The sequence below is a fragment of the Monodon monoceros genome, unplaced genomic scaffold (genome assembly GCF_005190385.1).
Source record: "Monodon monoceros isolate NGI ecotype Baffin Bay Population unplaced genomic scaffold, NGI_Narwhal_1 Super_Scaffold_19, whole genome shotgun sequence".
Classification (NCBI taxonomy): domain Eukaryota; kingdom Metazoa; phylum Chordata; class Mammalia; order Artiodactyla; family Monodontidae; genus Monodon; species Monodon monoceros.
Window position 1 is genome coordinate 31,184,153 of NW_021703775.1, and position 17,063 is coordinate 31,201,215.

Consider the following 17,063-nt stretch of genomic DNA (forward strand, 5'->3'; position numbering starts at 1 on the left):
TATCCATTTGTTTTAGCATCACTTGTTGCAGAGGTTTTCCCTCACTGAATTACCTGGACATCTTTGTTAGATATCACTTGACTCTGGGTGTTTATGTATTTTTTTTTTTCATTTTATTCTGCTCCATTGAACTTTATGTCTACTCTTACACCACTGTTACTCTGTTGATGACTTTAGATTTATAATAATTCTTCAAGTTTTAAGTCCTTCAACATTGTTCTTCTTTTTCAGATTGTTTGCTGTTTATATCCTTTGCATTTCCATATACATTTTAGAATCAGTGTATTGACTTCTATAAACTATTTTACTGGGATTTTAATTGGGATTGTTTTTTATCTGTTAATCAGTATGGGAAGAATTGCCATCTTAATGAGTCTTCTGATCTATGCACATGATATAGCTTTCTGTTTTTTTAGATCATCTTGAATTTCTCTCAGTTATGTTTCATGGTCTTCATTGTACAATCCTTGCACATATTTTACTAAATATTTTGTATTTTTGATGATTTTCTAAGTGAACGGGATCCTAATTTCATTTTTCATTGCTTGCAGAATGTAGAAGTACATTCAATTTTATATATTGACCTTGTATCCTGTGACCTTGTTTCATTCATTTATTAGTTCTGATAGCTTTTTTGTAGTTTGTCTAGGATTTGTCTACATGTACAGTGATGTCATTTGCAAGTAAAGGCAGTTTAACTCCCTTTTTCCAATCTGTATGTCTTTTATTTCTTTTGTCTTGCCTTATTGCACTGGTGCAGATAACTTTATGTTGTTCCTGATCTTGGGGAGAAGGCATTCCTTCACGATATTAAGTATGATGTTAGCTGTAGGCTTTTTGTAGATAGCCTTTATAGACTGAGAAAGATTCTTGGTTTACTGAGTTGTTCTTGTTTTGTTGCAAAGGGGTATTTAAATTTGTCAGATGCTTTTATTCTATCTGTTGAGATGACCATAGGTATGGCATTTTTTATTCTGTTAGTATAGTGAACCATGTTAATTTTGAATATTAAACCAACCTTGCATTACTGGGATAATCCTCAGTTGGTCATGATTTTTATTCTTTAAAATTTTTTTCTGGATTTAATTTCATCAAACATTGTTAAGGATTTTTCCATCCATGGTCATGAAGAAATATTGGAGTAGAGTTTTCTTTTTTGTAATGTCACTGTCTGATTTTGCTGTCAGGGTAAGCTGGCCTCATAAAATGAGTTAAGAACTATTCCTTCCCCTTCTGCTTTCTGAATGAATTTGTATAGGATTGGTATGTTTTTCAGACTTTGAATATATGATAGAATTGACCAGTGAAGCCATCAAAGTCTTTAGTTTTCTTTGTTAAGAAGGTTTTGTGTGTTCTTTTTAACTCCAGTTTGGTTTATTTTAATAGCAATAGAGCTGTTCAACTTTATTTTTTTCTTGAGTCAGTTTTGGTAGATTTTATTTTTCAAGAAACTTGTCCATTTCATCTAAGTTATAAAATTTATTTTCATACTTTTTTTGAATATCCATTTATTTTTCTTTTAATGTCTGTAAAATCTCTAGTGATTTGCCTGGGGTGTTAGTTATTGACCTTTTCCAAAAAATGAGTTTTGGTTTTACTGATTTTTCTTTCTGTTTGTCCATTTTCTAGTTCATTAATTTCTGCTTTTTTTCTCTTTTTCCCCTTGCCTTGGGTTTAATTTATTCTTTTTCTAGCTTTTTAAGGTGGGAACAGATCACTGTGTTTTGGACTTCCCTTGTAATAGCGTTTTCCTCAAAAGACTGCTTAACCTGCATCCTTTAAATTCTGATAGCTTCCGTTTTTACTCTGTTCAGAATATTTTCTGATTTCTTCTGTGACTCATGGGTTATTTAGAATTGTGTTGTTCATTTTCAAATATTTGGATGTTTCTAAATACCTCTCTTGCTTAATTCCATTGTAATGAAAAAATATATTCTGTATGGTTTCAAACCTTTAAAGTTTATTGAGACTTTTTTTTAGGCTCAGAATAATGTCTGTCTTCGTGAATGTTCATGTGCAGTAGAAAAGAATATTTTGTTGTTTTAGGACATCTTGGTTGGTAGTGTGTTGTTCTGATCTTCCACAACTTATTTTTTCCTTTGGTCTACTTATTTTCTGTTATTTACTGTGAGAGAAATGTTAAAATCTCCAAATATGACTGTCTATTTAACTTTCAGTTCTCTGTATTTGACACATTTAATTTTGAAGCCCTGTTATTAAGTATATACAGTTGGCCCTTGAGCAACAGATGTTTGAACTGTGTGAGTCCACTAATACAGGGATTTTTTTCAAGAAATACTGTAGCATCGATACTACATGATCCAAGTGAATGCATGGATTTGGGTATCTGCCAGGGTCCTGGAACCCATTCCCTGTAGATACTGAGGGATAACTATATATGAAAGGGTTCTGGGACCCAGTTACAATGTATTTTTCCCTACACATCCACAGAATTCTCAGATAGCAGCTGGGTGTCCTACAATTCAACTCAATTCTGACGCTATCTAGAGATAGCATCAGCTTCCGCAGGTTAAGGGCTCAGCCCTACAAGACTGCCCCCTCCCCCGCTCCTTTAGATGCGAATTGCAAGTCCAGGTTGTTACCTGAAGTTCTGACCAACCGGTTATAGATTGGAGGTTCCAACAACCCCCACCTTGAGTTTGAGTAATTTGCTAGTGCCACTCAGAACTCAGAGAAACATTTTACTGCCTAGATCACTGACATACTATAAAAGGATGTAACTCAGGAACAGCCAGATGGAAGAGATGTCTAGGGCAAGGTACATGGGAAGGGGTGTGGAGCTTCCATGCCCTCTCCAGGTGCTCCAGTCTCCCTGCATCTCCACATGCCCCCCAACCAAGAAGCTCTCCAACCCCATCCTTTTGGTTTTTCTGGAGGCTTCATTAGATAGGCATGATTGATTAAATCACTTATCAGGGGTGATTGAGCTCAGCCTCCAGCCCAGCTTAAATCATTGGCGAATGGTTTAACCCCTAGCCTATCTCTCTTCCCTAGAGATTGGAAGGTGGGACTGGAAGGTCCGACCTCTAATCACATGATTGGTTCTCCTGGCCACCAACCCCTACCTTTAGTCCTTTCCTATAGTCACCTCATTAACATAACAAAAGAAATCTTTATAGCTCTCCACACTTGAGACATTCTAAGGAGCTCTTGTACTAGAAATGAATGAGGACCCAAGAATATTTCTCATTATATATCACAATATATTTAGGATTGTTACATCTTCCTAATGAATTGACTCTTTTAAGGTTATGAAATAGTCCTTTTTATCCCTGGTAATATTCCTTGTTCTGAATTCTACATTGTCCAGTATTCTTAGCCACTGTATCTTTCTTTTGATTATTACTTGTGTGGTATATCTCCTCCTGTCTTTTTAGTTTCAGCCTATCTGTAAAGTAGATTTCGTTTAGATAGTATATAGTTGTATCTTCTTTGAATTGGAGTTATTAGACCATTTACGTTGAACGTAATTAATATAATTCTCAAAATGCTTGGATTTAAATCTACCATCTTGCTAGTTACTTTGTATTTTTTTCCTCATTTGATTTTTGATCCTTCCTATTTATCTGCCTTTCTTTGGATTGAGTATTTTTATGATTAATTTTTTTTTTTTTTTGCGGTACACGGGCCTCTCACTGTTGTGGCCTCTCCCGTTGCGGAGCACAGGCTCCGGACGCGCAGGCCCAGCGGCCATGGCTCACGGGCCCAGCCGCTCCGGGGCACGTGGGATCTTCCCGGATCCGGGCACGAACCCTTGTCCCCTGCATCGGCAGGCAGACTCTCAACCAGGGAGCCACCAGGGAAGCCCTGGAATAATATTTTTTAAAGGGTATTTTAAAAATTTAGACATGAAAGAATATGTGAGACAGTAAAAGATAGGAATCATGGTAAGAATCTTAAGGTCAATTAAGTAAGGTGCAAAATAAGTAGAACTCCATCTCCGCTAATTAATAATGTCATTTTTATTAATGTTTGCTACTCCTGTCTCTGTTTTAATATATATTTGATGTTTAAAGTGACCTAAAACTAGATTAACCAGTTAAATTATCTGCTATAATTTTCAAGGAAAAGGCTAATTATTGTCAGCAAGATAGGAATTAAAGATGCTAATTTACTGATAAACTTTTCTCAGACCTTAAGTTTACTCAGAATAAGAGATACTTTTAAGAGTTTAAAAGCTAGCCAGCCACACTAAAATGGTACTTCTTATTTCAGGCGGCACTCAATAACTTCTTAGGATACATAGGTATATTCAAATATCAATATTTAAATGTTAATCCCATTGTACACTTGCTGCTAGACAGGGTCAAGATTAGATAGATGGGATATAGGATGCATGGTATACTCAATCTATTGTTGAACTTTAAAAATTCAATTTGTATTACTTTAAATTCTGTAGACTTTTAAAAAGATTTTCTTCATGATTTTTACTTTGTGTGAGTCTGTTATACTTGGAATTTTTACAGTTTTAGATTTAGAACTACTTCTGGTTCCATTGCTAATCAAATGGTGTGAACTTTCACCAGCTTAACTTGACCTCCCTGGACCCAGTCATCAAGAATTTTAAATGTAGGCATTGGGTCAGGTCTGTAGTTTTTCTAGAGCACTTTTAGGTAAACTTTTTGTAAATTAGGAGTTCAGGTGAATTATATTAGAGTTTGTCCATGAGATAAGACTTCTCATGAAAAGAAAAATTTGGAGTTCAAGTGGCTGGCTGTCTTACATTGGACCTACCTTCCTATTAATATTTTTCTTATTTTTGTTGCATAGCGTACAGAACATTCTGTTTCAATGCAGGTATAAAAGGATTTTTGTTTTCTTAACAGCTTTGCAGTCTCAGTAAACTCTTCAATTAAATAGAAATGGCAGGAGAAGCTTTATTCTGAGCTCTACCCAAAAATGAGTTCATCCAGCAAGACAATTAGTGCACTGACAGCCTGTAGTGTGTTAAAATTTGATATACAGTATGTTTAGGGTGTTAAAAATATTTAAAATAAATTTTAATCAAATCTTTGCATAAATCTTAAGTGACAGGGCCACAACTCAGGCCTGTTTAATGCAAGAGCTTTTTCTATCATACTGTATAATTTTTTTATCAAAAATATTTATAGATCTAGACACATTTCGTTTACGGCTTATTTCCCAATGTTTTGTGACTCAGAATATTTAAGTTCAATCTTTTAAAGACATTTGTGCCAATTTTATGACTAATTTTTTTTTTTTTTTCCTCCAGGGAAATGAGGCAAGTTATCCTTTGGAAATGTGCTCACACTGTAAGTCAGATATCTTATCAAGAACGTCTTTTATTTTCACATTCTATGTATGTATGTATGTAAATCTTACGCCTCTATAAATTTATATAGCGAAGTTAGCCCTTAACCACTTTAAATGGCAGTGAATTTGACTTAGAGCGTTTCTGAGTTACCAGAATAGGGAAAGATTTTTTTATAGACCTCTTTATTATTAATGTCTGCACTATGTTGTAATTACAAACCGACCCTCAAATCTCAGTGGCTTAACCCAACTGAAGTTTTTCAGATTAACAAAGCTGCAAGTAAACAGTTAACTTACTTAACTTGTGGTTATGTAAAATGAAGTGCTTATTGAAGGCAAAACTGAGAGACTAAAGAGCTATCGTACAAGACATTTCTGGGGAGGAGGAGTATAAGAAGTGTGGGTGGGCTGGCTGTTCTGACTATACTGGAGAACATAAAGAAAGAAAATGACAATCTTAGAAATTCTTGATTCAAGGATCAGAGGACCAGGGAGCTTAAATAAAAATCAAAAGGTCTCTTGTGTGAAAGTACAATGATTGGGGAAGAGGGAGATCATGAGAATTGGAATGGGGACGCTGGTAAGTTTAGATACCGTCCTGAGGTCCCAGAATTCCCAAACTCTTCTGAACCTTCCTTGCCCTTTCTGCCATCCCTGTTTGATGAAGCTGGTCCTGCCTTGTTTGGAGACATCTTACTTTGCAATGAGATGTCTCTTCTTTTTTGTCTTATTAAAACCATTTCCCCATTGCTCATTGTTTCATTAGTCTCCTTTATTTTCCCAGAACACTTGTCAGTTTCTTTCATTCTCATCAACACCTTTGCTTGCTTATGAGCTCTGGATAAATGCTCTTCCATCAGCTCTTTTCTTGAGCAACTTCATCGTCTTTCAGATCTCAGCATAAATGTCTCCTATAAAATGTCCCCTCTTTGGAGATGTTTTCTCTTTCTATGCTCTCTTCAGATTCTCTCTAACATGAGCAGTACCCTGTTTATTTTCTTTAGAACAGTTACCATAACCTTAAATTACTTGTTTATTAATCCATTTTATTTTCCATTTTGTAATTTCTACAGTTTTTTAAACTTTTTTTTTATGGTGATACTCTATGACCAATGACCCATAGTTTGGCCATCCGTACTACTATTTACATTTTATTTTACTGTTTTCTCCCAGGCTTTCCTTTATGAATTTCTTATATAATTTTGATCATATGTAGGTGTGTATTTCTGTTTTAAACATGAAGATAAAATGTTGTATCCAGTGTATTGTTAGAATTGACCAAAATCAAATCTAATTATGACTCTCTAGACCAGAGGTTGGTAAACTACTGCCTTACCTACAGTTTTTTTAATAAAGTTTTATTGGAACACAGCCATGCCCATTTGCTCACATTGTCTATGGCTGTTTTTGTTTGACCTCTGAAATGTGGTCAAGATAGAGTACTTACAGACTAGTGCTCCAAGTGTTATCTAGATCTATAATTCTTGTCTGTGCCATAATTGACATGTCAGTTGTATAGTTTCTTTAGAATTGAAAGAGTTCTGCTCAGAATTGTGCCTTGCCACTTACTGTTCAGCTTGAGCCTGTGGTGTTTTCTTCCTGTTGCTAGTGGGCAAGAAGGAGGTGTAGAAGCCTGTAATTAGCTAGGATTCAGGCTGCAAGTAGAGTTGGGGTAGGCTGTTGGGAGTACAGCTCTGAAAAGTATGAGGTACTAGGAGGTTAGTTTTTGTTTCTTGGTCAGGGAACAGAGGTCCTAAGGGGGCAAGATGTCCCAGGTTCTTACCTTCTGCACTCCTTTAAGATCTGGGACTGAGGGTCATTTACCTGATTGCAAAGAAAAATGTACCAGGGCAAAAGGCAAGATGGATGTTCCCCTCGGTACATCCAGGATGGTGAAAGCCAAGTTTTTTTAAATAGTAAGTATTTGAAATAGATTTCATACACTGTTAAAAGCTATCTCTTTCCGTTTTATCTTTAGAACTTAGTAAGCCTTCTTTCTTAGGACTTCATCTGTGCTTTGATGAAATTTGAGCCTTGTCACTAAAGATCTGTACTTGTCAGTGATTGTTCAACTAGATATGAATCTGTCTGAATTCTTCTGTCATCCAGTAAAAATGTAGTTTTCCTCTATTTTCTAATTGGTTTACTAGAATATATTTTATACATGATTTGGATGAATTTGAACTTATTCACATTAAAACCACCACTTTTTTCCCCACCCACACATTGTAGTAAGTCTTTTTTTGCTCATTTGCAAAACTTCTTTATTAATGGGAGAGCTTAGTGTTATTTGTAAACAGCTGTTACCATGTATAAAATGTTAAAACCAATCCTTGAGGCACTTTACTTTTTACACTTCCCCTGTTCAAGTTGTGCTTTCTCTTCCCTTCCAGACCTAGCTCAGGTCTGTGTTCTCTGTGAGGCCTTCAGTAGTCCTCTCACCTTAGTAGTTACTGTCTCTTATGTTCTTTTAGTATTTAAATTATGCTATTTTTTAAAACGGTAGTAAGATTCTAAATTGTATGCTGTAAAGTACTGTTTTTAACCCTGTGACACACAGATAAGTACCCACAGAATGCTTACAGTCTAGCTACTGGGAAAAAGAGAAGAAATGCATTAATTTTTACAGTGGAAACAAACCATTATGAGCAATAAAAGCAAAGGTTCCAAGGAGGGAAAATTACCTTTGGTTAAGAAAATTAAGAAAAGCTTCATGGAAGGGGTGATGTTTGAAATTGTTTTTTGAAATCTATATAAGATTTGAATGCTGATTAATTCTTTCACCTGTCTGGTCATTTGTCCCTTTCAGTTTCCTTAAATTCCATCCAGATCTTCAATATTTTATCTAAACCCCCTGCATAATTCTTTCCAGTACCCTACTTTTAATCAGTGATTTTCATCTCCGAATGCTTAAGAAAACCGAGAACATTTTAAAGTGTTAACCTCATTACCTCCTCACCCCATCACCCCCTGCCTGCCACACACGGAAATTTTCCCATTTTCGTACTCATACTTAATAACTCCTTCCTTTCAATATCAGAGTTTAGGTTATACCTCTCTTATTCAAGGTCAGCCTTGGCACTTGTGCTTTTGATCTCATCCCCTCTCATCTCTAGGACCTTATGTTTTTAGTTTCTCTTTGTTTTTACCTGTGTCTCCGCTTCTTCATTTTTCTTCACGTTACAAACATAATCAACTCCCCTTTGATCGTGATCCTGCACGTGCCTCCCCGTTCTTCTCCTTTCTTTCTCATATTTGAGCTTTGCATGAGCATATACAGTGATCTCCGTTTCCTTATTTCTGCCTGCTCAAATCTGGCTTTCATCTCCTACTACTTTGCTGACACTGTTGTTATTAAGGTCACCTTCCTTGTATTTATTTATTTTGTTTTATTTATTTATTTTTTGGGGGGGCCACACCGTGTGACTTGTGGGATCTTAGTTTGCTGACCAGGGATCGAACCTGGGCCCTTGGCAGTGAGAACACAGAGTCCTCACTACTGGACCACCAGGGAATTCCCATGGTCACCTTCATTTTATTGACACATTGCCTAATTGCTAAATCTGATGGAGTGGAAAGACCTGTAAAATCATTTGTGCTATTTGGGAAAATTTGAGCGCTGGTTATTTAATATCAAGGAATTAATTATTAATAATTAATGTTTTAGTTGTAATAATATTGTGGTTTAAAAGGACAACACCTTAGAGATAGATGATATAAGGACATGGTACGTCTGGGATTCGCTCTAAAATAATTGAAGTGGGTGTATAAATAAGATTCTAATGTGTCAGTGGTTGAAACTGGGTGATAGATATGTGGAATTCATTTTATGAGTCTCTCAACCTTTGTACGTGTTTGAAAGTTTCCTTTATAAAGTTGTTTTTTTTTTAATGAGTGGGAAAAGGTGGGAAATAGCTAAGAGTAATATCAAGGAGAAGTAATTATTTAATTATAGTTAAGTATGGCATGCAGTACAGCAAGCCTTAATAATAAGAGACGGTTGAGCTCATTTTCACCTGTAAAAGATTTGAGGTATTGACAGTGGAAGTGGAAGTGCGATGCCTGGCATAGAGCAGGTACTGAGTAAGTATCTGTTGACTGAATAAGCTAGTAAGAGCTCAGAACTGGACTGTAGAGACAGCTAGCTGGATAATTTTAAAGGCTGTATCTTTAGAAAAACCCAGTAGTTACCAATCACCCCACTTGTTTTCATAAATAATAACAAGTACTTACGTGGCATTAACACATGCCAGGCACTGTTCTAAGCATTTCACATACGTTTATTTACCTTCTTAATCCTCACAGTAGCCTCATGAAAGAGGTATTGTTACTTTCCCCATTGTATAGATGAGAAAACAGGCATCAATAACTGGCCTGAGATCACACAGCAGCAGGTAGAGTAACAAAACCATGATTTAATCTCAAGCAGTCGTGCCCTAGAGTTATATTTTTAATCACAATACTGTACAGCCTCTCTTATCGTAACTCTTACAAGTTTAATGTTATGTTTGTCTACATGAACGATTTTAGGCAAAACTGGACTTGTCTAAGGCACAGTTAGGTATTCTCTGATTTTTTTTTGTCTCTTAATTGAGTGTTTGCTTTTTGTTGAGTTAAATTATTATAGGCCATCGTGACTTTGTTTCTGTCTGTTGGCTAGCCTGTCTGGAGTAGGAAATGTATACTCTGTTGGGGTGATTTGCTCAAAGTTGAGACTGTGGTTGTAACTTGGCATGGTAATTTGGAAAAGTGGCTGAGTGCAAGATACTAGGTTAGATAATTCAGCAGAGGGCTAGATTGGAGCACGGGAGGAAGTATGAGTGGAAAGTCAGATTCAACTAATATTTTTTTACTGTTGATAAAACCAGTATAATTCTGAATAATTTTGATAAAGTTGGTGAACAGAGGGACTATTCTGTAGATTTTATGTAGATGAAAGACTAAAACAGTCTTTTATCTGAAGAGCTTTCTCAATTTTCTTTCGTTAGAAGGTGAACCAAGAGGAGCTTGGCAGCCTCTGAAGGAACGTTTCCCTTTGCATAATGAACTATCTGTAGAAACCTTGAAGACACCTTTAGCCATTAGGACACTGCTCTCATTTTGAGTAAACAGTGTCATTCAATCAGTTTTGTTTCTGGTTTAAATACTTACAAGTGACTTGAAAACAGATATTGACTTCAATTTGTGCTGTTAATTTCTGCTCACAGTCAGTTGCCTCAGGGAGGTTTACATGTTCATATTCTTTACTTAGACTAGGGTTTTTCTTTGTTTTGAAAACAGAAAACTTTTTCACAGAAAAGGTTAATCTAAAGTTAATTTGATTTCCTCCTTCATTTCTGCATTCTTTTTTTTTTGAGTTTGCTTTAAATATTTTACATTTATTTTTTTCTGCATTCTTTTATGTTTTCTTTCTTATATGTACTAGCTTAACTCACTTTTTTTTCTTTTGTTGCTGAAATGATTTTAATCTATAGGTGAAACACTCCTTAAATGATACTCAGAATACATTACAATTTGGTTTTAAGATAGATTTGAGTTTAAAACAGGTCTTACTCACAATGATTCCAGTAAATCAAGTGCTCCAGAACACAATTCGGAGATGTAACAATTATGTGATGACTTCTTAATTGTCCAAGGGGATAAAGATCTTCTTCAAATATGGAAAGAAATTAAATCATTCTGTAGTACTAACCTCTAAGAGTTATTCTCCTTTATAGACTACAATATTATTGTCAGTTTCATATGCTTTTTTTGTTTGCTGTACGCGGGCCTCTCATTGTTGTGGCCTCTCCCGTTGCGGACCACAGGCTCCGGACGTGCAGGCTCAGCGGCCATGGCCCACGGGCCCAGCCAGCCGCTCCGCGGCATGTGGGATCTTCCCGGACCGGGACACGAACCCGTGTCCGCTGCATCGGCAGGCGGACTCTCAACCACTGCGCCACCAGGGAAGCCCTCATATACTTTTACTTTATGAAGAACTCCTGCAGGAAGAAATTTCTGAAGGTCTTCCCAGATATAAACAGCTACATTTTCTGCAAAATATGGCACATCCAGATCCAGCTTCTTATGATCAAGGGGCTTCATAATTGCCTCCTGTGGAGCCAATGGGTTGCACTAAAGGAGAGCAGGCGGGACACTCGCGCCCACCGTCGAGGGCCCAAACCCGCTTCGCTCATGGTTTTGCAGGCCCACGTCCCGCCAGCGCCTCCTGCCCTCCAGTTCACTTTAATTTTTCAGTGATGTGTGTTCTAAAGAGTAATTTCTGGTTTACTCCCAAATCTTTATTTATCATCTCAGAAATCTTTGGAGGAAACTTTTAATATCCATAAAAATTTTATGTCACTAACTTTGAAATTGACTTGTACACTTGTTACTTTAGATTTACATCTTCATAAATGTATCAAATAATTCATGCTGCTTAATCTGCCAGCCATGATTTATCATTTACTTCGTAATTAGTGATCCTGAACTCTAATTTATTTCACCTAGTCCACTGAGAATTACTTATATTCTGTTTTCTTTCAGTAAAGCTTTATTGCTGAGTAATGAAGTATAGTGCGCGAACTTGAACGCCTAGGCTTGAAGTTGCTACCTTGTTTTACCATCACAGTACCTTTTTAAAAAACAATGCCTGGATTGTTTACTGTATTCTAAAAATTTCAGGTTTTTAGATGAGTAGTTTTGAGAAAAGTGAAGTGCTAGCTCTGTTTTCTTTATCCATACTGTCAAATTTTGGCATCATGGTAGCACTTAACAAATTGGTAGTTTCAGCAGTGAAGTCCGTGGAATGTAGTAGTTTCATAGTCTACCACAAAATTGAGTAATTTTGTAGCTGGTATGTAGAAGACAGTTACTTTAGCTGGTTTAAGAAAGCCTAGCTAGCCATTTAGCAAAAGTATAAATTCTTGGATCTCCCTCAGAATGTTAGAGCAAAAGAGATGGAAAAATACGCAAGAAAAGAGGAACTTGGAGAACAAATACAGAATGTGATAGCATCTGTCTAAAAGACATCTCAAAAATTATATTACATGAAATAAAAGCAAAAATAATCAGTGAAATAGTAGGAGAAAATTTTCTTCACCTAAAAAATCGTATCTTCTGATTGAAAGAGCATTCTGATACTCGGGAAGTTTAGATGAAAAAAGATCTCCATTTGGTGTTAACCTCTTTTGTAGTTCTAAAAGTCCAAGAGCAAAAAGAAAATCCTAAGAGCTGCTTGACAGGGAAAAGGTTGGCCTCAAAAAGAATAAGAGTCTCTACTGGCATTGGATTTCTTAGCGGCAGCAATAGATATTAGAAAGCAATAGGGCAGTTAATTCAAAGTTCGTTCTGAGTTCCTAAATCTAGCATTTGATAGCAACCAAATGATTACTCAGGTGAGAGGCCAAATTAAAGACATTTCCAGAAATGTAAGGACTTGGGAAATTTACCTTTCATAGGTTCTTGAATATGTACCCAGAAAAATGAAGGAGCAGCTAGAGAAAAAAGATGAAACAAGATCCAAGAAACTAAATCTCTTAAGACACCAGTGAAGATCCCGGGATAACAACTATGCCAGGGACCTGGAAAGCAGGTGGTTCAAATTAGAGCAAGAAGCCAGAATTGTCTGTGGAAGATGTCATCAAGAAGAAAGTAAAAGTCATTATATAAATTGTATGCTGGAATTTCTTAATGTTAAGGTAAAAGGCAAGGCAGCAAGGGAAAAAAGCAGAGACTGGGGATGCAGTATTACATTCTTGGCGATAAACCAGATTGAGCTCTCTTGAGCAGCCATAAATAAGTCTTTTGACTAAATGGGGCTGAAAGTAAAAGAAGACTCTTGAATATGCATGCTTTTGTGAAAATACCATATTTTGGGGGGAGTTGGTGGTGGGGACTGATAACAAAGCTAAAGAAAAGTGCAACTAATATGTTTAACTGCAGCACATCATAGGAAAAGATAAAAGAAAAGCTTGGAGGATGTGATATAATGGGTTAGGGTTGGATTTGATGTACAAAAACAGTGGAACTCTTTGAGAGCCAGATCTTTTGATTAAGATATGTTACTGACCTACACAGTATACTTAGGTTAAAAGAAAAAAAGTGTGTGACTTTCAGGCCAGGGTTATTAATAACTTAGTGAGAAAACTTGAAGATGTGCTTTTATGATCTTACAAATATATGCTTATTGCATATTCTCATTTGAACCACAATGTAAATAAACCAAAAAGAGAAGAACACCAGCAATACAAACACCTTCAGCGGGAAAACCAGTAGGAGAACATCTTAAAAATACGTTGTTTGATTTTTATCTACCTGAAGTGGAAATATTCTTATTATTCCCTTTTCTCCATACTTGGCCCAAGAGTGCAGGTTGAGGAACAACAGTGTTTAGTATCTCTTAGCCTAACCTTCTATGTTAACTCTTCTGATGTAACTAACAAGGAAAGAAATTAGATCGGAAAGTATTTCAAGAAATCCTGTCGCCCAGCTTTTGCCATCAAGCTTTACAGACTGAGCAACTTACTTAACTCTCTGGGTCTTTATCCTCATCTGGAGTTTTTCATCTCCAAGGTTTCTTCCAACTTTTTATGTTACGTGGCTTTTCTATTACAGATTTTCTCCCGAAACTCAGTGAGCTTTGAAGACAATTCTAAGAATGTATTTTTAGGATTAAGTGTGTAGCTTCTTTTGTGACATCTTTGGACAGTATTCATTTGCCTTTGTGAGTTTTGAGGTGGTGAATCATTTTTGACTGTATCTTTTACCTAAGGTAGGAGGAAGTTAGTGGTACATAGCATTCACATTTTGAAGAAGCATTCTAGAAGAAAGAAAGAAAACACAGTTAACAATATTAGTAACGAAACAGCTGACATCACTTACAGATCCTACAGATGTTAAAAGAATAACTAGGGAATTTTATAAACAGTTTTATTCCAATAAGTTCTACACGTTGGATGAAACAAGACAAATTCCTTGAAAAAACGAATACAGGCAGACCTCTTTTCACTGTACTTCACTTTATCGTGCTTCACAGATACTGTTTTTGGCTTTTTAAAAATTTTTAAACAAACTGGAGGTCTGTGGCAACCCTGTATAAAAGCAAGTGTATTGATACCATTGTTCCAGCAGCACTTGCTCACTTTGCGTCTGTTTTGTCACATTTTGGTAATTCTCGCGATATTTCACATTTTTTCACTATTGTTATCATATTTGTTATGGTGATGTGTGATCAGTGATCTTTGATGTTTCTGTTACGACTTGCTGAAGGCTCAGATGATGGTTAGCATTTTTAGCATAATTTATTAATTAAACTTAGCATAATTTAATTTACCTTTAAATTAAGGTATGTACATTGTTTTTTTTAGACAGTGCTGTTGCATACGTAATAGACTACAGTATAGTGTAAACATAACTTTTATACGCATTGGGAAACCAAAGAATTCATGTGACTTGCTATTTTGCAGTGGTCTAGAACCAAACCTGCGATATCTTCAAGGTATGCCTGTTCCTAAAACTGACACAAAAGGAAATAGAAAATCTTAATAGCATTATATCTATTAATGAAATTGAATTCTTTCCCACAAAGAAAACTCCAGGGCCCAGATGGCTTTACTGGTAAATTCTAGCAAACATGTAATGGAAAAAAATAAAGAATCCTTAAGAAAATAGAAGCTAGCATTATACCGATAGCAGTACCGAAGACATTATAGAAAACTGTAGACCAGTATTCAACATGAACATATGTGTAAAAATCCTTAAATATTTGTAAGTCAAATCCAGCAATATGTAAAAAGGACAACAAAGCATGGTCAGGTGGAGTTTATCCCAGGAGTATGATTTTATCTAGAAATATCAATTAACGTAATTCACTATATTGATGTAATAAAAGAGAAAAAACATCTTCTCTATACTTGTAGCAAAGCATTTGTTTGACAGAGTTCAGTAGCCACTCATGATAAATAGTCTTGGCAAATTAGGAATAGAAGGGAACTATATCAACCTGATAAAGGGCACCTACCAAAAACCTATAGCTAACATCATACTTATTTAATGATGAAAGACTGAATGCTTTCCATGGGGAAAAAAGTAGTTTTTCACTCTGACCAATAGTAGTCAAAACTGTACTAGAAGTTCTAGCCAGTACATTAAGTCCAGTAGAAGAAACGTAATACGTTCAGATTGGAAAGGAAGGAGTAAAGCTGTCTTTATTCTCAGATGACATGGTTGTGTATGTAGTAAATCCTGTTCCTAGAAATAAGAAGGCAACTTATTAGCAAGATTGTAGGATACAAGGGCAATATACAAAAAGCAGTGGAATCTCTCTATAACAGCAGTGAACAATTGAAAAAAAAAATGAAATTGACAAAAATACCATTTATAATAGAATAAAAGCATTGGGATATTCAAGTGTAAATTTAACCAAATATATGTAAGATCTATACATCGAACTATGAAACATCACTGAGAGAAACTTAAAAAGACCTAAGTACATGGAGGGAGGTACCATATTCATAGATTGGAAGACTTTGATACTGTTAAGGTATCAGTTCTACTCAGATTGATCTGTAGATTCAAGACAATCCCAATTGTTTTCAGCAGGGTTTTAATAAAAATTACCAAATAATTGTTAATTCTATATGGGAACACCCAGGTCTTAGAAGAGCTGGCACAATTTTGAAAAAGAACAACGAAGTGTGAGGACAGTGTTCCCTGATTTAAAGACTAAAACATAAAACTGTGGTACTGGCGTAAGATGAATCAGTGGAACAGAGTAGAGGGTATAAACCCATGTGTGTGTGTATTCGAGTGATTTTTTTTTTTTAAATAACTCTAGTCTTTTATTCAGGTATACTTTAAAAACATTTTTTCTTTAATTAATTTATTTATTTTTGGCTGCGTTGGGTCTTCGTTGTTGCGAGCGGGGGCTACTCTTCGTTGCGGTGCACAGGCTTCTCATTGCGGTGGCTTCTCTTGTTGTGGAGCACGGGCTCTAGGCGTGCGGGCTTCAGTAGCTGTGGCACACGGGCTCCAGAGCGCAGGCTCAGTAGCTATGGCACATGGACTTAGTTGCTCCACAGCATGTGGGATCTTCCCGGACCAGGGCTTGAACCCGTGTCGCCTGCATTGGCAGGCGGATTCTTAACCACTGCTCCACCAGGGCAGTCCACTAATTGACTAAAAAAATTTTTTTAATTGGATATTTGACATGTAACATTGTGTAAATTTAAGGTGTACAACATGTTACTTTATACAGTTAATTGATTTTTGACAAAAACATCAAAGGTACCAGTGTAAGGGGGAGCCTTTTGAACAAAATAACTGGAATAAAAGTTTACCCTTACTTATGTACAAAAACATGGGTCATAAATTTAAACATAAAAGCCACAACTATGGAACTTCTAGAAGAAAACATCAGAGAAAATCTTCACGACCACCATAGGCAAGGATTTTTAGTTTATTTGTAAAACATGAATCATAAAAGAAAAAAATGGGTGTCATCAAAATTGAAGGTTTTTGCTCCTTAAAGGCAGCTTATAAGCTGGGAGAAGATACTTGAAATGCCTACACCTGACAAAGGACTTGCACCAATCAGTATAAAGAGAGAATCAGACAACTTTTTAAAGACAGCCCACCTTTTAAAAGGGTACAATATTTGAAGTCACTTAAATGAAGATATATCAGCTGCCAATAACCACATGAAAAAGATGCTCAAGATAATTAATCCTCAGAGGAACGCAGGCTAAAACTATAATCGCATAGTGCTGCCACCAGCAGAGTGGCTAAAC

General features: G+C 36.1%; 1 protein-coding gene across 1 annotated transcript in view; it reads left to right on the forward strand.

The window, feature by feature from the left end:
* Positions 1-17,063, forward strand: part of PPP3R1 (protein phosphatase 3 regulatory subunit B, alpha) — a 58,695-nt gene that overhangs the window by 27,408 nt on the left and 14,224 nt on the right. The window contains exon 2 of the mRNA XM_029231760.1: positions 5,255-5,294. Coding sequence (XP_029087593.1) covers positions 5,255-5,294 — 40 coding nt within the window. The remainder of the gene's footprint in view (positions 1-5,254; positions 5,295-17,063) is intronic.